The 27,500-nt window shown below is 37.2% G+C and overlaps 1 protein-coding gene across 38 annotated transcripts in view; it reads right to left on the reverse strand.

The window, feature by feature from the left end:
• Nucleotides 1–23,330, reverse strand: part of Mbs (Myosin binding subunit) — a 235,886-nt gene extending 212,556 nt beyond the window's left edge. For 24 of the 38 annotated variants that reach the window (XM_067105138.1, XM_067105134.1, XM_067105130.1 and 21 more), the window contains exon 1: nucleotides 22,922–23,274. In XM_067105138.1, the coding sequence (XP_066961239.1) occupies nucleotides 22,922–23,170 (249 nt within the window). In that variant the 5' untranslated portion in view covers nucleotides 23,171–23,274. Of the gene's footprint in view, nucleotides 1–22,921 lie in introns of all 38 variants that reach the window. The other 14 variants (XM_067105139.1, XM_067105137.1, XM_067105132.1 and 11 more) reach the window with 3 other exon arrangements.
• Nucleotides 23,331–27,500: the final 4,170 nt, after the last annotated feature.

Below are 27,500 nucleotides of genomic sequence, written 5' to 3' on the forward strand. Positions count from 1 at the left end.
AGAGAGAGAGAGAGAGAGAGATTATCGTCCAACACTTCACGCCGTTGAAAAACCTACTTAATAATATGCAAGACATGAAATATAAGACAGCGCGTAGAGGCACTTGTGATATAGGCGTGGTATTACTAAAATAACGATCCCAATAAAATTAGTTACGGATGAAGTAGAGCTGGGGGACGGGATGTCACAGTCAAGGTGTCGATTACCATTATTAGTCTCTTTATCATCCTAACTTTTCATCCTCCAACACGGACACCGTTAAAAAAGGACCACCAGCGTGTAAAAAAAAAAAACTATAAACCTTAATGCATACCATGGAAACACGGTAAACGATAGAAACAGGGAAGAAACACGCGCACTGTGTGAGAGATAGGAGATATATAGAGTAGAGGTTCTTCCAATGCCTAATATGGTCCTATTTTAACAATCCTCGAAGAGTCCTACAGTCCTAGACAGTAAAAGTGACCTCCCCCCCTTAGCGCACTGCAGTGGTGGGACCGTCTAACTCCACTACACTCGAGGAACGTACACACACAAACACACACACAGCCCAGAACGAAATCTTAAGGAGGCAATATTCATCCATCCACAAGGCCAGCATAATCCCTGGTCTTGTGATTATTCTTGTCCAAGAGTTGAAACAGGAGGCAGGATTGATTCTACCGCTACATATGGCAACAGGGGAAACATCAGGCCGTCCGCAGTTCTTGGGTGATGAAATAACGCTGGAAAGTGAAAATGATGATTAAAAGAAAAAATTCAGTCTTAGGAAGCGTCGGCAGAATTTCACCCACAGGCCGGCGAACGGAGGCAAGAGTGAGCAACCTTCAGCCAGGTGACGTACGCATGACGTCATCGAGAAATGACCCACTCCCCATACAGGAGGAGAGGGGTTGCCATGGAATGAGGGGATCGGGGTGGGATATACGAGAGCCTGTGTGCGCTGCCACAAGCGCACGTATGAACACACACTACTGTATCGCCATGGCCCCAACATTCATTCATCACGGCTGCCGTTTCACACAACAGTTTACAGCTAGGGAACATAACAAAAACAACCTGCCATACAACTCTCCTTCGACACAGCCGTCGGGCCAGGTAAATCTCGTTCACGAGGACGAGAACTTAACCCAAAAGCGTTTAATAAATGACATTGTGCATTCCTAATGAAGATTTGGCGTTCTGTAGCAACTGTTCCCGAAGGCTGCGTGAGGTTGCAATGGAAGAAAGCGCATGACACGGTACCTTCAGGGTTAAAGGAATTGGAGGCACAAGGTGGAAGGAAGGAATCATCCTAAGTAACGCCAGAGGCGAGATGAAAGGAGCATAGATGGTCCGACTATACTTTTAGTAAAACAAGAAGGATGACTTCCCAACAACTGACTGAATTTCTCACCCCCTCTTTTCTCAGCACACCATAAAAGACACAGACAGCCAGTGATACTGTAGCACGTGATCCCATAGGGTAGCTGTAAAAATGACGACGACAAAAATGTCATGCATGCATATATATGTGTGTGTATATATATATATATATATATATATATATATATATATATATATATATATATATATATATATATATATATATATATATATATATATATATATATATATATATATATATATATATATATAATATAATATATATAATTCCTTAACACTAAGAAAAACAAGACTGCAAGCAATACTATGAGTCAGTATCACCACACTAACTGCAAATGCAGGAGGAGGAAGGCAGGTATGAAGCATGGATGGAACAGTTTCTAGTTTTTCTGCTGCTTTGAAGTATAATATTCCAAAAGCAGCACAGACGGCACGTAATACTGTATCGGATGAATCACCAAAATAGTAGAACACGATGGAAGAAAGCAAACATCAAGCGTGCATAGAATATTCTTTTTTTATTTTTCTTACCTTCCTTTTTTGATAGCTCCAAACCTTTTAAGAACATCGCTTTACGAAGAACGAATCCGAAGATTAACCCGTGACGCTTGTACAAAAGACCGCAGCCAATCGCTAAACAGATCTTCTATTGCAGCTGAACTGTGCAGAATAATTATGGACACGCACACAACTCCTGCCAATACCCCAACCAGTAACTTACGGCTACTAACAACAGATAAAAGATAAATATATAAGCAAGAAGTAACTGTGCGTATAATTTTAAATAAGTAAGCAAATGCAATAGCAATATATTCGACCAAACATGTCATTTGCTAAGACGGCCAAAGCAAACAACCTGTTGTCACTAATATAAACACCATTCAAACTAATGCTCATATCAAAATAGAAAATTATGATCCTTCAAGTAAAATTGTCAGGGAAATTCACCACCATCTGGTTGGGACAAACGAAAGGAGATCGGATGACTACTGCTGCAACTACATCATCTACGAGAGAGAGAGAGAGAGAGAGAGAGAGAGAGAGAGAGAGAGAGAGAGAGAGAGAGAGAGAGAGAGACTCCTCAAAGGACGTATACACATCAATATCCGGTGCTTGGTCACACTCAAGGTGCGAGAACACATAAAAGCATCAAATTAGGACATCCGGGCCACTATTATGCACATAGCTACGCACACAAGCTTTGCTGCTTTGACATGTGTTAAAGGTGCTTGTTTGTTTTACTGCTGTTCCCCCTTTCATGTTTCAAAACGCTTTAAAAAACCTAAAACAAATACACAAAGCTATTCAGAATTCCTAAGACAAAAGCATATTTATCTAAAAGACATCTTGCATAAGACAACTTTATTCCACTTAATTTTACATAAGCAATGACTATAAATTATTATGCAGCAGAATATATCTTCGAGAATCAAATTAAAAAGTATGCCAAGGAAGATCTAGTGACAATGAAATTACATCTAAAAGCTTTTGTCGATTTGAGAATACAGCATCAAAAATATTTGGAGTCGGATGGCAGGACAGTGAAATATGATACAATAATGAAAATCACTTTAATTCCACATGTAGATGAAGTAATCAAGAAAGGCAGATAAGAGATGGCTTGGACATGCCCTCCGCACCACCCCTGGGAAAATATTACGCGTTAAGACCCAGCTGGGCTCCTTTGGACACCATAAGGGTTGGAAGATCCAGATTTACTTGGATGACAACTATGAGACAAGAGGTTGGAGGTGCGCAGAGATTTGTATAAGACAAAGCACAGGAAAGACATGAGTGGCGGAATTTCAGAGGCCCTCTGCGTCACGCGGCGTTGGAGGTGGTGATGATCACAAACAAAACTGACAACTAAAACGAAAACATATTAACAAGAATGAATCAATGCCATTATTAATGCAAAGAAAGGCAAGAAAATGTAAGACAGACAGTACACTATTTGAAAAAATGACACTTCAAGATCTCTAAACTGAATCCCAAAGGAAATCAACAAGATTCGTTCTTCAAAAAGTTATTAAACGAACATAGATGAAGTAATCGAACTGAACAGAAAAGACAAATTAAACAAAGCTTAAAAAAGACCTTGCAAGATAAGCTTTGAGTCCTTCCTTTAAAACGGAAGGAGTTAAAATTAGCTACAACCAGCGAAGCAAGCAAAATGTACAGCAAACACCAACTACGGAATTAATGAGCATTAAAATTTACTATCCTACTCACTCCTTAGCCTTATAGAGCTGCCAAGCATAAGATACTCACCAAACGAATGTTTTTATATTGCAATCGCATTTTGCTTTTAAAATAATCTTATTTTCGGGCACAAAATTTCGTATTTTTGTGATGCATCCGCAAGCAGTAAAGGAAGCACTTACCGAAGTCACTAGACAAATCGTTCCCAACTAGAGACTACCCTTGGACCAGGGGCTACCACCCCAACCAAAGATCCATTTGCCACAGCAACCACTTCACACAGGCTACATGTCTTCTTCTACTCCACCCCTGCCCAGGGCTCAAGTAAATATATTTTTCTTCATGCCAAAGAAGTGGATTTAGCATCCATAAGAAATGTCAGGAATCCTAAATCTTGGCTATTGGTACCCCGAAGGCACTTCAGGTATTTGACAGTGTTTATTTTGGCCAACTACTCAATTTTATGTTTTATTTCACAATAAAAGTATATAACGCTTTTTCCCGTTTACCTGATAATATAATGTTTTCAATTCTGCTACCCGACATCAAAAACTCATCAACCAAGGAAGAGTATAAATTAATGTTTTCACTTCACTGGCAAAATTCAATAACTAAGCTGACAATTATAAACATCAATTTCAACGCCCATTAGCATGACGATACTGCATTTGATAAGTGTTTTTCATTCGCTGTACTTTGGTCCAATAAACTTTTAACTGTTACTTTAAATACAATCCTAAAGAATATGTTAAAAAAGAATAATTACCATAAGTCAAAAAGTCAGTGGACAAGCAAGTAGTCTTGAAATAAAAAAAAAAAAAAGGTAACACTTAAACTAGATAATATAATCTCGAGAAAATTTTAACTATACGTACGTAAGTTACAAAAATCATTCAATCAATTAAAACGCCTACCTTCCCTCACCCCAATTTCCAGCAGGTTACCTGCCGGTGAGCCCGGCCCCCCTCCCTCCCCGATCCCCTTTCCCCTTCCAGCAAGGAACCCCTTTAAAAAAACGCTTAAACAGGAATGTAATTACCTGTTCCCTTCCGTCTAGACGTTGCCTTTTTAAGGAAACATCAGACAATAGAGTTCGATTCTAAATGGGCATTGGGTTCTAGGAATTGACTGAATGAGGACAAAGAGAGAGAGAGAGAGAGAGAGAGAGAGAGAGAGAGAGAGAGAGAGAGAGATACGATTGATTATTTCACGATGGAGGGGCTGAGGATTACCTTGTTGAAACTTTCCTGTTTTACACAAAAAGACAGCATATACTTGGATGAACACACACACACGATTTTATATATATATATATATATATATATATATATATATATATATATATATATATATATATATATATATATATATATATGAGAGAGAGAGAGAGAGAGAGAGAGGGGGAGAACGCGTTGCCTTGGGTTGGAAAATTTCAGCTCTACTGGTAATCTGTACCGGTATGTTCAATATCATTTTCATGGTAAAGAGGACATGTATATCAAACCTAAGCCAAAAACACTGTCTTTCTGTGTTGCTGACAGGACAAGTAAACAAGAACTATCTTGAGGTAATAAAACAAACAAACGAATAAAAAATAACTAAACTGTCTGAACTATTAACCCTGAATCAATCGTGTTACAAACTTTACGACGATGCACGCGCGCACATTATGGATAAAAAAATATTTATTGTATTTGTAAGAACGCAAACACTGTCTTGCTTACATTAAGAAAAATATTATACATGGTTCAAAGAATAACTTTTCGGTTATCAATTAATTTATCGGTACAAAGACCACAATCTCGTGGTAATCACGCCTGCATACCGTAGAAAATACTAAACCACCAATCCCTGCATAGCGCACTAATTCAGTTTTCCATTTAATTCACCTACAAAACTAGTATAAAAATAAAATCACTTTCCTACTTTCTGGGCACGAGATAAAAATTAAAGAGGGAATCTACTAAACACGAAGTTAATGAAGAAATAAACTGATTTTAATGTACTGTAATGTATAAATGTGCTTGGACCAACCTCATGCTACTGATTTTGTAACCTATCTCCAAACGCCCACATTAACAAGTAAACAATCATCACAAGTATACAGTACTTCAGCCTTTAGCAGATAAACTTTCAAAACTCAAGAAACCAAAATGAAGACTGTTATATAAACAAAATATAACAGCTGCACGCAATCATCCGTTGCTTTTGACAAGGTACAAAGCAATTAAGATGAAATAAAGGGAAAACCAAGAGTGCAACTTTATCTTTACGTAAAATTAACCATCTCAGGGTTCAGTTAACTCACTTCACCAAAGGGAGATGAACTAGAAAACTATCAGAAATAACATCTAAGGAAGAGCGAAGCTACACGGCCGTCCGTTGCAGAACCTACACTTTCTCATCCCTGTTCTAAAGGTTTGTGATACTAAGCGCATGCAAACGCATCGACAATAACAACAGGTTTCATCCACAAAAACAGAACCGTCTTGCACTCCTTTACCAAAAATAGAACAGAAAAAGTGAGTCGTTCAACCCAAAACCTTCCGCCGTTTTCCGGCCGCCATTAGTAACGACCTGAACGGCCACTACGAGCCCTAGCACACACACAGAGAGAGAGAGAGAGAGAGAGAGAGAGAGAGAGAGAGAGAGAGAGAGAGAGAGAAGCCAAGGCACCACCTTATTAGGAAACTGTAAACTCATGACATCACCTCTACTCGGCTCCCTCACGGCAGACACCGAGTTGTAGGACGGGCACCAGCACCAGAGAAGAAGGGAATAGGGGACGGGAAGGGGTAGGGGGGATCATAGAGGAAGAAACTGAAGAGAGCAGGAGGTACATAAGATGATAATGAGGAAAATGATGGAGGGGAGAGCCAAGATGGAAGGCAAAGACGACGATTGCGAGAATAAGAAGGGGGCGAGGGAAAGTGACTGAAAAGAACGGAACTGTGACGACTTGAAACAAACTGAGGTATGTTATGATATGAATAGGAGAAACTTGGGAAGTGCATGTAATGAGAAAGAAAAACGAATAAGTGTGTGTGCAAAGAAAGGCACGTTAACCAATGGGGAAAATGAAATGGCGTCGATGGCGATTAAAGGTAGGAGAAAGAGACCTTACTATATGATCTTATCCCAACGATGGCATATTTAGAGCATGGATGTTCGTGAATTCGACTGCATTCATAAGTACAAAGTCAATTTCATTCATTGGTCAAGAAAACTGATTCTCCACATCCTCTTCTATTATGTCTTTTGACTGCCAATCAAAACAGGCAATCTCTTTCTCCCGTTTACTTGGAAACACGGCCAATTTTTTTTCAGTTGTGTTAATCCCCAGTGCGCCTGTATCAGAGATTTTTAAACTAATTCTTTCCTTACAAAACTCATGACGAAATAAAAGTTTTAATAGGTACGTAATTTTTTCTTACTTACAAATCCCATAAAATAAATATTAATAGGTAAGTGCACACACCCATCATCAAACATACGTGCTAGAAACCACATGCTTACACTTCCGCCCTAACGAAATATGTACTTGATTCTAAGCATCTGTAACACGTGCTTATGTCAATTAAAGACGCCGAGGTTTTCGTAACCCTATCATGCGTAAGAGCAGTTCGGTAATTACTCTGGACGCCTAGGTAAACTCACACTGACGTACTTTCTCCACATACTGTGACCCTAAACGAGACCTTTATTACCATGGATTGCTTTAAACATCTCTTACAAATCACGAGGTTCAATTTTGTTACTTGAATCGATACAGTCTAACAATACCTCGGATCTCTATTTCTACGAACTAAAGAAATATAAAATTATTATTATTATTATCATTATTCAACAGAGGAACCCTATTCATGTAGAACAAACCCCCGGGGACCACTTGAAGTACAAGCTTCCAAAGAATATGGTGGTCATTGAAAGTAACGAAAGGTAAGGGCGTAATACTAAATGAAAAGAAGGAAAATTAACTCCTCGATTTGTCAAAACTACATAAACATCAACTTAAGAGGGAGAATATGCCATTAAACACTACTATCAACAACAATTCTTAAATAAGAAAACTAACTTTACGTCATTTTGCGAGATTCATATACGATCATTTGAGGCTGATGAAATTACACCACCACCATACCCTACACGGTCATTCAGAGATCGCAACCTGTTCTTAACACTATAAATACTTGTTGCCATTCACAGATTCCAGCAAAAACTTCTAGCATAATCCTGTTAACAAATGGGCAAACAAACAAAACGGATGCTAACAATGAATTTCGCAAAGATTACAGCCAGTAGATACCTCTTCCTACCCTGATAAAACAGACTTAGCTTTACCAACAGCGGGGAGTCACTGACGAGCCAATTTAAAAATTCCACATGCCAGACATCAAACTGGGAAGCTAGTTGGGGTTGAACAGAGGGCCGTTAAAATATTGACCTGGGAAACGCTTATAAATACAGAAATAAATCATTAACGAAATAAAAACCTTTCATGCGCTATTCTTGAGCAAGCTGCCCCTCATCCAGAACAAGGCTCGTCATAATTTAGGTGGGAAAATTCTCAAAGATATATGAAACGATACTTTGAACTCATACCATACGTATGAAGAGTATCATATTCAGGCAGGCTACGTAAATAAAAAAAAAGGTAAGGTAAGCTACGTAAATAAAAAAAAATACCCACTCAAACGTTTGGTTTACAGAAGATAGCACCCAGCAGTTAGTCAAATTATAACATGTGGTCCAAACCAAGAGGGCCACCACTCCAAGTAAAGTATTGCATAATCGCATACATACTGTATATGGCCAATAGTTTTTGTAAGAATTTTTCAACAGACCGAATAAGAAGATATCTGTAATGCAGTCTGAAGACAAAAATAGCATAAGAACACCACTCGGCGTCTACGGCGTTCCAACACAGCAAAAATATGAACACTGTGGTGTTTACTAGCATGAAACTGCACTCACAATTCTGCTGGTAATCCAATGATTTTTCATATAACCAGAGACGATTAAATGAACATCACCTTCGTCTATACACAACCTGGTCAATCCGACTATTACAAAAATTACTTGCAAATAGTAAATACGTTGAAAAGCAAACCTGACTTGGGCTACAGCAATGTACAATGCTAAGGAGGAGGAGATACCAATATATTAACATATATTAACAGCAATAAAGACTACCGTAATAAATGCCATGAAAAGTTTAGAAAAACTACACGTCATAAACACGAATCAATAAGATGAAAGAATCGTAAAGATGGCCCCAACACGACACACCTTATAATAAACATGAATAATCAAGAAGAGAGCAGCAGCAAAGACCGACAGCAATATTGACGAATAAATGGGAAACAGAAAAAATACAAACGTGGCTCACCGAGGATGTGAGGAAGAGAGATGTGGAGGGAGGATGAAGAGGCGGGGTGGGGGGGAGGTGACGGGGGTAGCAAATTTCTCAGAAACTCACACTCCACCTCAAGCTCTTCTCCCCCTAGTCCTCGAACCCCTCCCGGATGTATATATACTACTTTAGGAACCCACCAGCACACCGTCATCGTCGTCATCTCAAGTTTAATGCAAGCAGGGAAGTGAAGGGGAGGGAGAGAGACATTGGGAGGGAGGGAGGGGGAGGGGGTACGGTACAGATACTTTGGCGGCCAGCCATACTTACAGACCACAGCTAATTGGCAGTCATTAGGCACTCACAGGTGGACCCCAAGAGACACGACACAGACAAACAGCGATAAGTGGAACGGTGATGATGGACAGCGTTCAATTCGATGCGTCAATATGAGAGAGAGAGAGAGAGAGAGAGAGAGAGAGAGAGAGAGAGAGAGAGAGAGAGAGCGTTTACTAAGAAATGATCTCAGATTTTTCGTGTAAAGAGCATCTCTAGCATGTATGCAAGTTTTACACGGAAATAATTTGTAAATATTGTGTTACTTTCCAGCAGCAACTAATTCCGAGAATACACTGTCATAGCTGCTGGGTCTGAAAGAGAATAAAGGTGTAAAGTAATGTGATTGTCAAGAGGTGAAAAATATAGAGCTGATGATTGATTTAAACGGAGGCCAGGGTCATTCGTCTTCATACTATCTAAAAATCCTATTCAACCATTTTTCTCAGAAGTTATATATGTTTACTATAAATTCCGAAGTGCTTTATAAGTAAATACACAACAGCTTAAACAACTCTACTTGTGGCTCCATCATTCTTTTTGTGTTGATTTCGGGGCTACCTTCCTCAATTTTGCAACGACACTGTTATTTATTTATAACAAAGCAAAAATATTCAACATAATTACATTAGTTATCCGAGTCGACATCCTATACAAGATCTTTCCAGTATATACATAGAACGGTTTTTTCAAACCAAGGACCAGTGGATCCCCTTACAAGCCCATAAATTATCGAGACTCCAAACTACAATAGTAATCATCTATATGTACTTTCGCCTTAACAAGCATTTGAGTGGATTTAGATTATAATGTAAGCAGGCTGGAGTATACACACAATCTATGACAGTATTTTGGGAAATTGCAATTATGTTATTGCGTAACCTTTGAAAAGGAGTGCTGGTGTACACTGGATTTGGATTTTGGAGCCATTATTGTATGTACAATATAAATGTTCAAGATCTGTTGTTTTAAAGATGAGATCCATAATTACCGTCAAATAATAGCGCTCCCTCCAGATGATATTGCTGGTGTAATGTAGATTTCGTAATCGCTAATACTAAGACTTCCATAATCATTGCCGGCCATGAAAATCCTTACAAATTATTGCAACTGTAAATCTCTCATAAATGTTGAGACAATCTTAGATAGCCTATGTCATTAGTAACAGGTGATGTGTGAGGAATATCGTCTTAATTATTGCTGCTCGAAGGCAAATCTTGTAAGCCATGATAACGACCAGATGCACTTGTTGAAAGATTACCACGAAAAAATAATCCCCAGAGTGTTATGAAGCTACAAGTTGCCCCCTAAACCGTCGGTGGACAAAGCCACTAATGTATACACATACACAAACACACACACACACACACACATATATATATATATATATATATATATATATATATATATATATATATATATATATATATATATATATATATATATATATAAATGAAGCTGGACAAGTTGCCCCTAAAACACACAGTGGACAAAGCCACTAGCCTAATATATATATATATGTATATATGTATATGTGTGTGTGTGTACATTATATATCCACCGAAGGTTTAGGGGCAACTTGTCCACCGAAGGTTTCAAGATTTGCCTTCGAGCAGCAATAATTAAGACGACATTCCTCACACATCACCTGTTACTAATGACATATCTAAGATTATGTCTCAATATTTATGAAAGATTTACAGTTACAATAATTTGTAAGGATTTTCATGCCCGGCAATGATTATGGAAGTCTTAGTATTAGCGATTACGAAATCTACATTAGCCTACACCAGCAATATCATCTGGAGGGAGCGCTATTATTTGACAGTAATTATGGATCTCATCTTTAAAACAACAGATCTTGAACATTTATATTGTACATGCAATGATGACTCCAAAATCCAAATCCAGTGTGCACAAGCACTCCTTTCCGACACGATAGCAACCCCTTTCCTTCATTCAGAAGCTCAGAGCCAATTACCGACCAGGGCTGGAGGCACCAAAACATGTGGTTGTTTCATTTTTCGACTCCTCAGCATCGTTGACGTTTACAAAACAAAATGTTGCAAAACTATTGCTGTCTTGATAAAATACCTCTAGCCTAGCCTCAAGAGACACTTGGGATTGAACAATTTGCAGCATCAGCAGTCAGGGTACTGCGGTGACTAAGCAGGCTTTTATAAACCAAGTGTCAAATGAGCGAACATCACAGATCTAAGCAAAAACGAAAGGTCAAAAATGACAAGCTTCCGAAGATTAAAATACTTTAGAGACAAGGAATGTGTACAGTCACAAGTGCAATGAAAACATTTACATAATTAAGAACCTAAAAGATTACATCTTATTGCTCCACCACCTCTATGGGCAATTATCACAATAGCCTATGCAGTACGGTATACTATGTTTGTGGTATAAAATAAGCTAAAGAATGGCACGGGAGCATGAGAGTTCCAGGTAGCATTACAACACCTTTTGTTAAAACATCCTCTAAGCAAGACCGCACCACATTTTGGAAGCAGAGAAAATGAAAGCTTTCGGAAATTATCAGTGTGATGAAACGTTACCGGTATTAAATTCAGTTAAGTAAAATCTTCCCTAAAATTCAAACCTTTCAAGTAAAAGAGCATCAGAACTGAATGCACGTCTAACCTACCCTAATCATGTGACCGAAACTGCGACATTGGACAGAAGTATCTGATGAATAGTTTTCACTTTGGTGGGGCGAATATTACCTAATCGATGCACTCACACTTTTCAAATTAAATGGTACATATAGAAGAGACACTGATCACTCACGACTTTGACATTCTACCGGTAACCACGAATTAAAAAAAAATCAATGATTAGATCGCAAGACGTCTCCTTGTCTTACCATGGAACGCGGATTCCTCGGCTTACAGCCCTGGAGAGAGAGAGAGAGAGAGAGAGAGAGAGAGAGAGAGAGAGAGAGAGAGAGAGAGAGAGAGAGAGAGAGAGAGAGAGAGAGAGAGGTAAACCTCTCTTTCTAAAAAGGCTAAATGATCCCGAACCTCATAAGGTGAGAGCACAAACATATGCAAGTGCGTTCAAAAGGCATACTCGAGTCCGCCGACTGCCTCTAAGCGAAATTTATAGCCCAAAAGGGTTGAGGGGAAAGCCACTCAGAAAGGTCATCAAAATCTCTTTTTTTATTTTATTTTAAGGGACGCACAAGAGGGGTGAAATACCTACTTGGGTTAGAAATTCCAACAGTGTTTAGAATACAGAAGAGGAAAGAGTATTATCAATTGCTATTTACTACTAGAGAAACTAAACTCGAAGAGAACATCAATTACATCCTTATTGTCTTACAAATCAACGCTAAGATAACGTAGCACAATACAATATAGGGAAGATTATACGATTATGCCTTCACGTTAAAACTTAAAAACAATTTCCAAAGTTTCCGGTGAATAGAAGTTTCCCATTTTCTGCCTTTCTGGATGTGCACCAACAAGTGTCACATGCCCCTAAAACATACCACAATCGACTAGACAAACAGACGCTTCTAACATCTTAAGTTTTTGTAGCTCATTCAACGTCACCCAAATAAATGTTCAAATAAACCTAACTGCCTCTCTCCATCATTTATGTCTACCTTTAAAAAAAGAGAATAACCTACTGTAGATATGGCGAAGAAAAACACCATGACAACAAAAGGCATTAAGGAGAACGAATTCAGAATACTTAACCAACGCCACTTCACAAACGCAGCAACTGGGCCTCTCTCAATTTCAAACAAACACTTACGCGAACCAAGGTATCAGTAACACCCTCAGGCGAAACTGCTGAAACCAACTGATTTGTTCTTTTCCATGGCCATTTTTAGACCACTGGCAACACTTGTTTCTAATATCATTCCCGATCTTTCAGTCAAAAGGTAAAACGCGTCCAGGAAATTTGGCAGCATGGATCTATCAAAAAATACTTTGACTCACATTACTACGGACATAGCACCAAATTACCTCCGTTTAAGCAATCCTTATCGGTTATAGCAACAGTGAAAAGCAACGCATTGTCGCCATAACTAAAACGTGGTTTACATTGATATACCCTTAAGTTACCAATGATAGAATCACGACTTGAAACGAACAGAGCCTCAATTTTTATGGCGGGAAACCACGCCACGAGAACGTGCACAAGAACTTCCCTGTGAAACACAGTCACCAAAAAAACCGGAGGTTTATGGCCCCACATAGGATATGCCATTTTTCCTTCATAATCACATATTTCTGTCATTTTAGACCCGAATTTCACTCTCTTTTTCCACAGCAATTCTTCTGATCATCCCAAATTATAAAATAAATACTGCCATCAAAAATACTTACTAAATTCTTCTGATCATCCCAAATTATAAAATAAATACGGCCATAAAAAATACTAACTAAATTCTTCTGATCATCCTAAATTGTAAAATAAATACTGCCATAAAAAATATTAGCTAAATTCTTCTGATCATCCCAAATTATAAAATAAATACTGCCACCAAAAGTATTAACTAAACTCGGTGTAACATTCGCAAAGAAGCGTACATAATGCCTATTAAAGTGCTTCTTTGTTGCTTAGATGTCCATTGTTACCAAAGGTCAGACTTCACGTCCGTTAGGTGGCACCCAAATATGACGAAGAACAACTGTGAGATCATCACTGACAAACATAAACACACATCGCTGTCCCGTGACCTTTCTTCTCTTTCCTCCATTGGTTTATTGTCTTGTTAAGTCAGATACTGAGTCCTTCCTTAAGGGAATATAAAATATTTAAAGGTCACGAGGAAGGACTCAATGACCACTTTTATATATATATATATATATATATATATATATATATATATATATATATATATATATATATATATATATATATATATATATATATATATAATTAAATTATATATATCAACTCAGGGGTGATCAAAAAGAACTCAGGGGTGATCAAAAAGAACACTTAAGGGACTATTAAAATAATAGTGCCAGTACTGCACGAATATATATAATAAAATACATGTAATACTACTGATGATGACTGTAATAATTCTAAATACGGCCATTAAAATAAAAAAAAATAACTGGCACTAATCAAGCAATTTCAAACGGGGGGGATGAATTCACAATAATATAAAATGAAAACGAAACACCACCACTGCAGGTATTACCTTGGTACATGGAACTCGAAAAATCCACGACAAAAAGAACGCAAAGAATATTTTCATTCTGACAGCCTAGGTAATTCCACCTAGAAACCCTTTCATAATTTTCTCGATAATTCGTGCCCATGAACCCTTTTCATATTGTGTGAAAACTTTTAACCGTGTATTAATGCATATGATGTAATATTCTGAAAAACTGTGGCTCTGTAAAAGAATCTAACAAACATCACGCCCTTGGACAGTGTCCCTGACGGGAGAGAATGAACATCTAAATGCTATTAATACCGCTCAAGCATAAATACATCTCGCATACAAACACAACAAACTTCTGTACTTTATAACAGATTAAAAAACGAAAGGGAATTAAAACTTTTAAATAGCCTAAAGAACGAAAGGGGATTAAAGAGCAGTGCCACTGACATATTCACAAAGACAGCCTCCACAAAGATAGTTCTTCCTTTGGGTATACCCCCATCATCGTTATTGTTATCGATACTATTCATACGTATACATTCCTATGGAACCAACCAGAAGCTATTCAAGCTATAAAAGGGAATATAATTTCGAACACCAAACAAGACATGGGAAACACCAATAGAAAAACCAACAGCAATAACGTCAATTAAATTATGAAAAAAAAACCCACTGAATTAACACATCAAGACTAAAAAGAAACAGGTAATGGGTAAAGATTAGTAGACACACACACACACATTATATATATATATATATATAATATATATATATATATATATATATATATACACACATATATATATATATACATATATATATATATATATATATATATATATATATATATATATATATATATATATATATATATATATATATATATATAGGCTACATACATACATACATAAAGTACAAAGGTATTCCTAGTCTGTCTGGGCTTTTCTAGGCTGAATATGTCATCTCACCCAATATGACTCACACAACGGACGGTGGCCTCAAAACCTCAAAAAAGGGCAACGGCTGAAGGCAAGACAGTGTTAAGCCCACTCTTCGCTAAAAGGCTCCAAGTACCTAATAAAACAAGCGAAGAGGCGCCCTTGGGAACACCCACCTCTGCGACACTTCTCTGGGCTGACGCGAATCTAAGAATGAGGGGAGGGCAGGGAGACACTGAGGGATAGGAGGGGTCAAAGTGGGTGTCCTTGACTAGATTTTAAGAGGGTATGGTGGGCATAAAGGTGTATATGCGTTCGTTTCCGCATTCCGCGTGGCACTCGTCTCTTTCTCTTCTTCGTTACAAACGGACTAAACATACATATAGTCTACATACAAACACACGAGATGAGAAAGGGCTCTCTAACTCATTACCTCTGGTTCAGAGTCCCATGCCTTGTGTCACAGGTCCTAGCCTGAAATGAATGATCCTACAAACCTTTGACAATCGTATCTTACCTGGCGGGTCATTTGCTTAGGCTACCTGGAAGTGAGGAAGGGGATGTCTCACAAACCAAGCAATGAATGAACTCGTATCCGTTTTTACACTGTCACCACTTAGGATGAAAACGTGAATTTTGTTAAAATTAACTAATTCTATGAATGACAATTAGTAAAATTGGTACTTTTACACGTTCACTATAAAACCAAACACTCCTTACTTCTATAAATAATTAAATTCTTAAAGCGATAATACTCCTTACTAAGGATGAAGCAATCACAAAAACAGCTTCACTTTTAACTACCAAGTATGACATACGATTTATGAGTCACATTACCTATAGATTTCCCTATCTGGAACTGATATAATAGGGGGAGTATAGCAGTTACAATTAGACAATGCAATGTTCTAGCTTGTACAATTACCACAACTATGATTACACAACCAAACTTCAGCCACTTCATACACCTAAAAAGAAGGCACATCAGTAGAGGGACGAACCAAGTTCTTGGATATTATAGTGACCTCGGGTGATGTCCCCACACATTGTACTCTTTTATCTCTATACAATCCGCACTTTCTAACTTCCCTCACCTTGAGGCCCTCCCTTTCTAACACCTCTTTCACACCACCTTACCCGTTTATCTAGGTTGTCCTCTCTCCCTTCATCGAAATACAAACTTCAAGTTCTTTTCATCAACCTATCATCCTCCATTGTTACTACAAGAATGTCAAATTTCAAAACACTGATCCATAAATAATCGGCTCAACATTCCTTTAGATATTCCAACTCAGTTTTCATACTGGTTTTCCCTGTCCTCTTTCATAAATCTCACGACTGTAAATATCTTGCTGCCCTCATCCTGCCATTATCCAGGGTATTCACATATATCTACTGTTTAACAATTGTTCCCATTCTTCTACAACCATTGTTAACATTCACTGCTCAATCTTCCTGGTTACTATCACTTTATATCGTTATTCTTGCTCACAGTTCCTATACAGCTCGTCCTCTTGCAAACTGACACTTCCTCTGTCACTATCTCCAATGATTAAAGAACCATCTGCAAACATCTCCCATTCCTTATACAGTCATGACCTATCTTAACTCATATTCTGGCTTCTTGTGTGACAGCATTTATTATCAATGCACCCATACAGAACGGCACGGCAATAAAGATGGTCCCAACTACATACTACTATAATCGAAATTTAGTCATGCATCCAATCTTAATCCAATTCCCTAATAAATCATCTGTGTATTATAATGGCCAACGTTACATCTGAAGATCATCATTAACCAACTGTCCGTGGTTAATAGAGTGAAGTAAGATACACTATCACTTGAAACCAAAGTAAAATAAGGTACCCAGTAATTTATTGCAGAAAAAAACCACACACCTAGCGCAGCTATCAAAAAACTGTAGCCAACAGACTTAACTCTTACACACAAACACACAAAACAATCACTTACTAAACTTTTACCCCCAAAGTATGTGCATTCTTAAGGTATACGAAAAACATAACTATTTTAGTAACAACCCTCTACAAAATAAGAGTGGCTACATGTACAAACACAAGGGGCTTCCATGTTCAAATTAAAGTCTACTTAATTTACAGACATCAATATCTGTAAAACTGTCAAGGAGACGGGTCCAAGTTATACCGTAAGAATCTGAGAAGACCCGTAACATCAGACACTGTAGTATGTGGCACCCAAACAGAAAACGGATGCTGATGCTTTACTATAAAAATGAACAGGCAACACTAATTCAAAGATGACCAGCCGTACAGGCTATGACAGTTAGGCCTATAAATCAAAACCATTATTAAGAAAAAGAAAACTGTTATTTCAAACAGGTTTGCTTAAGGGAACACAGGACCTAGAGGTTGCAATGAAGGTAGGATCATGTAAATACTTGGAAGTTAAAGGCTTCAACTTCAATTAAAACTAACCACATTCTCTGTCCCAGAAAACTGTTCTGAACAGATAAACTTAGAAAGTAAATTAAGCCAAACTCATGAATCAACATCTCACACAAGACCACATAATGGTTTAAAGTTCCAAAATAGCTTACAATGAACTGTCAAAATCAGCCTAATACAGAATGATCAAATAAGGGAAAGAATAATCACTGCAATATAGGGAGTTGATGAAGACACTTTGATCATAAGCTATTCCCATCAAATTACCTTATTCAAGACATAAGGTATATTGTGAGGCTATAAAATGCATTTACAATAATACACAGTCTAGGTTATCAACTTAACACATTTTAGGACTACTGATGGAAAATCACTCTTATTTCACTGAGAAATTGCCTATCACAAGTGCTAATAGAGCTCTTGCAGACTATACAGGCTAAACCTTGCTCTTCATATAACAATAATACTGGTACATTTTTAATATGGAATACAACAATCTCAAATTTATTTATGAATACTGTATGTAGTTTGCTCCAAAAACAAATCCACAGCCACTGAGGGGGTAGACTGTTAACATTGTACAACATGCCAAATCAAAACCATGAGAAATCCAAAGGCATTTACAGTATAGCCTACTGTGTAAAAGAATTTAAGCATCCACAAGTTACGTCTTGAACACCTTAGCCTATATGATTACTGGATACTGGACTAAAATCTAATTGACTATTAGTGCTCTTCACAGAAAAAAGTAATGCCGAGCAATCACTATTACCATAATTGTACCATATTAGCTCAAGATAATCATAAGAACAGAAGGGTACTGTAAAAAGCATGTGCATTATTTAAATATGAAGACTACTGAAACCACCAATTCAAAACTAAGAAGGATGTGGGGAGACAGCAAAAGGAGCTTTTATAAATTTACACCAATACAAACTCTGATACATGCAAATCCACAACAAAACCTGAACTGTATTCAGTTCCAAATTTCATAAGGTTACAGGGCGCAACAACCCAACAATTTAGCAACCACTAACGATCTTCATATATTGAATCAAGAATTTAATTTTAATTCAAGTGTTAATTCATATTACAGTAAAAAGGAATAGCTTTGCTGAGGTTTTATTTTTTCAACTATAACCTAAAATTTGCCAACCTCTAAAAATCTTAATGGGCATTTTGGATACTAATAAATCTATGCAAATTTTCAATATAGCAGATATATATACTGTATTGTATTGTATACATATACAGAAACATACAAAACCAAGACAAATGTCAGATGAAGTTTCTGAAAACTTTATGACCAGTTTCTGAAACATTATGACTATAACCATCATTAACAACACTACCAGAAAGACCACTAAGTCTACAGGCTTTTTACTGTAGATAAAAATATTGAAAAAACTCTCAGTACAGAGTAGTGTAACAAAATGGTACCTCAACATCATCAAGAAGCTGATACAGATAAGAATTATGGCCCAGTAGTAACTTAGGTGTAGGTACGGTACATTGAAAACAGCCAAATAACGTACCTTCCAAATGCTGTTCGAGATCATAATTCCTACTGTTGGGAAAAAGTATATGCTAGTACAGCACCATGTTGTCCAGTTAATACAAACAAGCATTCTACAGGAATTGCTGAAAAAATATGTCCCCACCTATCCTAACCCACCTCTTTTTCAAGAGTATTCCATTAAATGAAATGATCATTACATGAATAAAACATAAGTTTTCAACAGCAATAATTTTAGTCCAGTCATGTTCTAAGCCACAAGTACTAACTTTGATCTCATCTGAAATTATTTCATTGGAGTAGCCTATATGTGCATGGCAAAAATGAGGTGTCTATCTCTCGCAGTTCAAAGGTTATAACCAAGTTTAAAATAGTGTACTGAATCTATTGAATCAGAAGCCACATCACCACCTTACAGTATGGCAAAACTCTATGTGAGAGTAACAGAGAAGAGATTATCTCCTTTCATGCATAATCCCGTCAACTTTGTTGGAGAACAAAATAACAAAAGGCTGTAATATTAATGCTGTACCATGCCTACCAACCATACAAAACTAAATTTCTGGATGACAAATTAAATATTTAATGTTCAGTAAAGAAGGCTTGAAAGTTAATTCCAAGCACGGTAGTGTTTCAACAGACATCCAGAATCACCTTTACATCCATTACCGATACAATGTGAAATGTGGACTGTGATGAGTTTTCCTGAAGTGTGTGCAGATATTGGTGATAAGGTATTTTCCATCTTAAAAAAAAAAAGTTATTTGACCTCACCACCACGCCATTTCTGGAGACTTGTGAATAGTAGCAGCAAACATTTGTGTTGAACTGATATATACTTGGAAAAAGTGAATGCCATCGACTCTTTACATTCATTGGATGATGGTTTATATCTTTACAAATCCTTAGCTAGGCAATGAAACTTTACACATGGAACAACAGCACAGTAGTGCAGTATATGAATTTATCCCCATTGTACTCCAAAAAGGAAAAAATCCTTAAAATAACCACGAAACGTTTTCCATGGCTTATAAAAACCATTTCCTGGCTAGACTGAACATCAGATGGCAAGACTAAGTATGCACAATACTGTACAAACATTCCAATTTTTTTCTTCTTCAATGACTAAGAGAATTTAAAAGAAAAGCAGCATGTAAGCAAGAGAGTGAAATGGTGCCCAAGTTAACTTGACCCCCTCCTTTTATTCAGTGTTATATACAAGAATACAGGTACAGTATTAAACTTATGGTACCTATACCTTTAACTTCTGAATGTTATCACTCTATCTTGAAGTAACAAAAACAGCATTAACCACAGATATATCGCAATACAATGTGGAATGATATGGCGTGAAATGGAGCCATCCAAAAAATGCAAACCTCTCCTTTACATGAAAACTGGTGATATTTATTACAAAAAACTTAACATGTTCACAGGCTGTAGCTAGGTTGCGCTGCTGCAATTACCATTACGTCCTCACTCCATCTTGAGTTTTCTGTGTGACTTGTCAGTCAGTTAACCATGAATCTAATGCTTAGCCATTTGGGGCACAATTCTCTAGGTTAAGATGTATCCAAGTAATTACCACATCTCATTAAGATATACAGTTCATTGATTCTTCCTTTCAATATACTCCAGCTCAAAACGGCTGAATTTTTGTCTTTAAGCATATCTGTGTACAGTATTTCAACATTAATTTCTCGCTGAAATTTATAGTTCTGCAGAAGTATTCGTTCTTAAAGAACAACTTTACTCAAAATATAATTGACACAAATATCTTGTCAACAAAAATTCAGCACTGCTGGTTATCATTTTTGATGAACTGTACATCTACCCTATAATGGCAATTTCTCTATAAATATACTCAAAAACAAATGTCCTGAATTCTGTACAATATTTACATGTTTATACAAGTTTACTTCATAAAAATGCACAAAACTAGGTCTACTATCTCTCAAGTGTCAATTTTGCACTTTGGTTGGATTTGTTCACAAAAAATCTACAATCATATTTACTGTACACAAAACGGTAATCTAATTTCAACATTAACCCCTGAACAAACTCAAAGGACAAGAAAAAGCCCTCTTCATTATCATACACAATATGGAAAATATGTGATTTTATAAAATGCTACAAGAAACTTTATTACATATGGTTGGGAAAAGGGAAGAACAAAAAACAAGCTATAATAAAATATACAGGGTCCTACGTTTTATTATACGAAGCAACTTTTACCCTCAAGTAAGCATACTTAATGACTAAAGAAAAGCACTCAGTTAACACTAAAATAGGCCTAGTCTGATAACTCACCATTTTTACTAAATGTAAGCTCTGCAATTTAGGTTTAGCTCTAATTTGTCAATGCTTTACCTGCCATACCATGGGATACACTAATCTTAAAGCCTAAAAGTCTTAATCTCATGCTGATCAAATACGCTATATAGGGTAGCCACACCAGTAGAACACCTATTTCATTTCATTCACTTATTTAATTTCATTCACTAAGTTCCATGAAAAACGATCTGTGAATTGAACTAAGCCTACTGATCTATTAGCCCACAGATTAACCATTATTACCCACAAGAAAATTAAATTAAAGTAGCCTATTAATTCGACACTGGTTACTCTACAAACATCTCGGTCTCAGAGGAATGAATTCAATAGTATTTTGCATGCTTTTATTCTTATAATGCAATAGACTAGCGTGGTGATTTATTTGATACACAGTATCAAGAATAGTGAACACTAGCTAAATAAGGCCCATAGACTAATTAATTTATCTCATATACAATCATTTGCCCTAAATGTCTTTACTGACGAATAATTTAACCGTATTTTGCATGCTCTTCTTATAGTGCAATAAACTGGCTTAACCATTCAGCTAGCTGATCAAATATTAGGCTAAGAATGCTTTAGCCTAGTCTCATAAAAAAATAGGCTAAATTAGGCCTATATATTAACTCCCACACATTCATTTGCTGTAAATGGCTTCATTGACGACTAATTTTACACCACATAAGGGTTATTTACAGCTAGACCAACTACATCGACTGACTAGTCTTGCCTATCTAGCTTAAACTGGGCGTGTAACCCGAGAGTTACTAACCTAAGCTATCTGACCGCCCCATGTTAAAACTGAAATCCCTGCGGACCGTCATCACTGATATACTCATTTTTACAAGAATGAAAATACCCTACTAAAAATTGCAAAGATCACCACAGGAAAGTTCCCTTTTACTTCAGTACGTGCCCAGTGGGTTGTTGTGGGCACGGTAAAATGGGTAACTGGCGCCCCTACCAGCGCAACAGGCAACTAACCTACCTGGCACCAAAACAAATTAATGACGAGATTTATAGTAAGCATAAATGAATCCTTCTCCTCAGTCGGCCGGTCCCAATAAATCAGACTCGGAAATACGACCGGCCGCGGTTCCAGCACCGCTGAAACATTGTTATTTATACCCTCAAAATACGGAGTAGTGGCAGCCATCTTGAAATCAGATGCCCCTGGCCCCAATCGTCTCTTCGGGTGAATTTTTCCCTTTTACTATTCCCCTGGGACGCCCTTTGTTCTCCCCTTTGGCCCTTAACGATGATAAATAATATACTTCCTCGGTTACTTACCGCATGAAGGCCCGTTAATCCGTCCACATTGGCCGTGTTTATATCGGCACCTTTTTCCAAGAGGCGAAGCACTTCTTGTTTGTCGCCCGCAGCACAAGCTGCTAGAAAGATGCAGCCGTCACTGAAATTGACTTTAGTATTCCTATTATTGACTGTTACATCTGTCTTATTCGTTTCACTATCCTGCCAACGCCTTAACTGCTCGGCCCTTTTAAATAGGGCCGAGGTTGAGCGGTTATCAACGGCCATAGCCGTCACCCGTCACACACCATGGGACTCTCGCCCTCAACTGACCAATCCCAGACGGTGACGAGGGATCTGGATAGACTCGCTGCTTCACCTCCAACAGCCCCTTCCCCTCCCCCAAAAGCTCCGACTCCCCAAACACCCCACCGAGCCAATTCCTCCACTAGCACTGCCACGGCTAGGCAATATCATCCATGGCACATTCTCCCTTATTATAGCAAAGTTATATTTTTCTGCATTATTCATGGCGACGTTTACTTTGTTATAACAGGCTCTTATTTTCAATAAAGACGCTATTCATTCAGATCAATTAGCAGTGCGATTCTGACTCGGAAAGAATTCTGTTAATCGAATAAAATTATAATTATTTCCACCAGGTCATTTTAGGTCAGGCGGCCGTTGAATCATTTCACTTTCAGCTATCGTTATGGTTTATAGTTATTTCCGTATTCTGTTGTTTTTATCTATCTCTACTGGCACACAGCGGCATTCCCCAACTAAGATACATGCATACACTATATGTGAGTAGTAACAAAACTCATATACATACATACGTACACACATTATATATATATAATATATTGTATATACATATATACAATATATATATATATATATATATATATATATATATATATATATGTGTGTGTGTGTGTGTGTGTGTGTAAGTGTAATGTGTGTGTGTGTATCGTAAATACCTTCATCACAGAGGGGGAACGCACTTCAATATTTAAATTACTGAAAATGATTGGATTCTGAGGTAATAGAAACGCATCCAGTAAGAATTTCCTCACAGTCTGGCATGACTTAGAATATCTGAATAGATTATTAAGCGACTATTATTTTTACTGTAATTTTTTATCATTTTCTTATAAAGAGGCGAGACGAGCATGACTGCGAAGAAGAAGAAGAAGAAGAAGAAGAAGAAGAAGAAGAAGAAGAAGAAGAAGAAGAAGAAGAAGAAGAAGAAGAAGAAGAAAGACATGTTAAATGAACTAGGAAAGATAAGAAAGAAGGGAATTCCAGTGTCTGAATATATCGATTTATGTGACCTGACGTCGCATCTTTCTTGAAGTGACCTGAAAAACATCATTTACAGTGCTGAATAATCAAATTTAAGAAGGAGAATTTCCCTGTATGATTACATTTTATAATTATTTGTCATCTATAATTAGAAAATAATGTCACCAACGTTTTCTTCTGAGTCTTAATTATTTCTCTCTCTCTCTCTCTCTCTCTCTCTCTTACGAACTAAATCTATTTCATTCATTTATTATCCAAAAATGTTGAGAGTCTTGTTTCGCATTTCTTGTTTATGAAGTGTATTAACCGTTTCTTCCTCCTTTTCCATCAACTCTCTCTTATCTCAAAACATTCTTATCAGTATTTATCTTCGTGCTTCTTTCTTCTGTGATTACCTCATTTAGCCAAGGTGGTCTTCTCTTGTTCTTCCTCAACTTTCCCCTTTGTATTTTCTTTCGTCATTCTCTCAAATTTATTTCCCTTCTCCTTCATTCTGATAACTATTTCTCTTCCAAGTCGGTCTCACATGAAGTTCGTAATATAAGAAAAATATCTACAAACTTCCTAGAGAAAAACTCCCTTCTTTAAATGCTTTGAGAAACTACCCTAAAACAACTCTCCTTGTATTTTAAGAATTTACTTACCATTTTATCTACTTTATTTGTTTGCTCATTTTTTTCATTTCTAACATTTCCTGTTACCTTCTGTTACCTCTTTCATCTGGACACCATATTCTTTGGAAGTTTGTTCCATATGAATAATGTTCATTTTCTTTTATAATAATAATAATAATAATAATAATAATAATAATAATAATAATAATAATAATAATAATAATAATAATAATATTTAAAACTTTCTCCCCGTCTGGAAAAAAAACCCTTTTTAAAACGCACCGAAAAAATCTTCCTTTCTTTTCAAACATTTCTTATTACCTTCTGTTACTTCTTTCAAATGAACACCATATTTTCTGGTAGATTGAAGCCCAAGCCAGTGGCCTTTGTAGGCATGTTCCATATGAACAGGGTTCATCTCCCTAATAATAATAATAATCCATGAAAATATCATAGTAGCATGAGTCACTAAAATGGTGAAGAAATCCACAATGGCGTAAGTGAAAACATACATAAAAATATATACAAAACGAGAGTTTTCGAGCTGGTTCACGAAAGGTGTCGTTTTGTATATATTTTTAATATATATATATATATTTACACTTACACTATTGTGGATTTCTTCACCAATAATAATAATAATAACTAAAACTTGCTTTAAAAACACCCTTTAAAGAACTTCCTACTCAATATTCATCTCCATAAGCGTGAGCTAAAGGTTATGCAGGACGGAGAGGCGCGTCATGATTCATACCGGAGGCCCAGGGGTGTGTGCAAGCTTTGGATGCTCTGTGAATCATTCTTGATTTTGATTCTCAAGCATAACATGCATACATAAATACATACATACATACATATATACTTACATACACGCACACACACACACACACACACATATATATATATATATATTATATATATATATATATATAATGTATGTATATATAAACATATACTTCCATATGCATACATATAAATATATATGTGTGTGTGTGTGTGTGATTGAGGAAGTAATGTGTAGAATAGATTGCTGAAAGTGACCGCTATGGGATAAAAATTTGCTGAGATTGAGGTGAATTATATCTCCATGGATGTTTAATACCTTTATGAGTTAAGTATGTGTTAGTTTTACCAGACCACTGAGCTGATTAACAGCTCTCCTAGGGCTGGCCCGAAGGATTAGACTTATTCTACGTGGCTAAGAACCAATTGGTTACCTAGCAACGGGACTACAGCTTACTGTGGAATCCGAACCACATTATAGCGAGAAATGAATTTCTATCACCAGAAATAAATTCCTCTAATTCTTCATTACCCGGTCGGAGACTCGAACTCGGGCCTAGCGAGTGCTAGGCGACAACTCTACCGACTCGTCCAACGGAGAACATGGAGAAGTCAGTAGATGACTTAGTGTTGATTGGGATAATGAAGAGAAACTGCAGAGACTGGTGAAAAATTATCTAAAGTGTTTGCAAGCTGAGACAGTCCACAGTAAATTCAAGCAGGTGTAAGTTCAGGGAGGTAAATGGAAACCAGGAGGATGAGAAAATGAATGTTAGTGAGATATGGAAGAATGGAGGTAGTAGTAATTTATTATGGGTATTTGCAGGGGCGTTCCTGAGGGGGGGCGCTGTTTGAAATCACCCTCCGGGCCTCAAAATACGAAATTTAAGAAATAAAATTTCTGAAATTTGCATTTACAAGTGCCTTTAAAATGATCCTACAATTTGCTCATATTCTAAAAATTTTCCCGGGGGCGCTTACAGCAGTCCCGACCCCCTGAACCCCCCAGCTGCTTTGGCTCGCTTCTCTCGCCTCCCACCCCATAAGAGGGGCCCCAAATGGGACTATGCGCCCCGGGCCCCAAAATGTCTAGGAACGCCCCTGGGTATTTGGGAATAAGTATGTAGGATGATGGTATGATGAGAGAAGAGGGGAGTCACAGAATAGGTGAGTGAAGGATGGCAACACTTTTGTGAGCTGATGACTGGGAAGAAGCTTTGAGTGTCTGGAAGCCAAGGTTGGAATGCACGAGGGAATTGTTGAGCCAGCTCTCTTGTATGGAAGTGAAGTGTGGATGATAATCGCTGAGATAAATGGGTTACATAGCATATGTGGCATAAGAAGATCGAAAAGGTGAGAAATGTGGCGACACAAAGAAAGAGTTGTAAAAAGGTTTGCCTAAGTGAAAGGATGGACCAGAGTTTTGAGTTGGTCTTTTGCTGGGGAAAAGGCTTAATGTTGAATACACACACACACTATATATATATATATATATATATATATATATATATATATATATATATATATATATATATATATATATATACTGTATATATATGTATGTATATAGTGTGTGTTTGTGTATTTATAAAAGAGAGAGAGAGAGAGAGAGAGAGAGAGAGGAGGGAGGGGGTTAAACGTTTTCCGCTAATATACAAAGATAATGTTTTGTTCTTGCTTATTTTATCTCATATCTAAGCTTTTGGGAAGGCCCACTTATCACTCCTAATTCGGTCAATCAGTTAAGTCCTGTTTATTCGTCAGTTACAGTTCATAGTTTCCTCAACGAACTTGCTCTGTGACACGAGGAATTTGGAATGGAATGGAATATAAAATTCAAGACAAAGGCCAAGCACTGGGACCCGTGAGGTCATTCAACGCTGGAAAGGAAATTGAGAGTAGATAGGTTTGAA

Source organism: Macrobrachium rosenbergii, chromosome 6 (assembly GCF_040412425.1).
Source record: "Macrobrachium rosenbergii isolate ZJJX-2024 chromosome 6, ASM4041242v1, whole genome shotgun sequence".
Lineage (NCBI taxonomy): Eukaryota > Metazoa > Arthropoda > Malacostraca > Decapoda > Palaemonidae > Macrobrachium > Macrobrachium rosenbergii.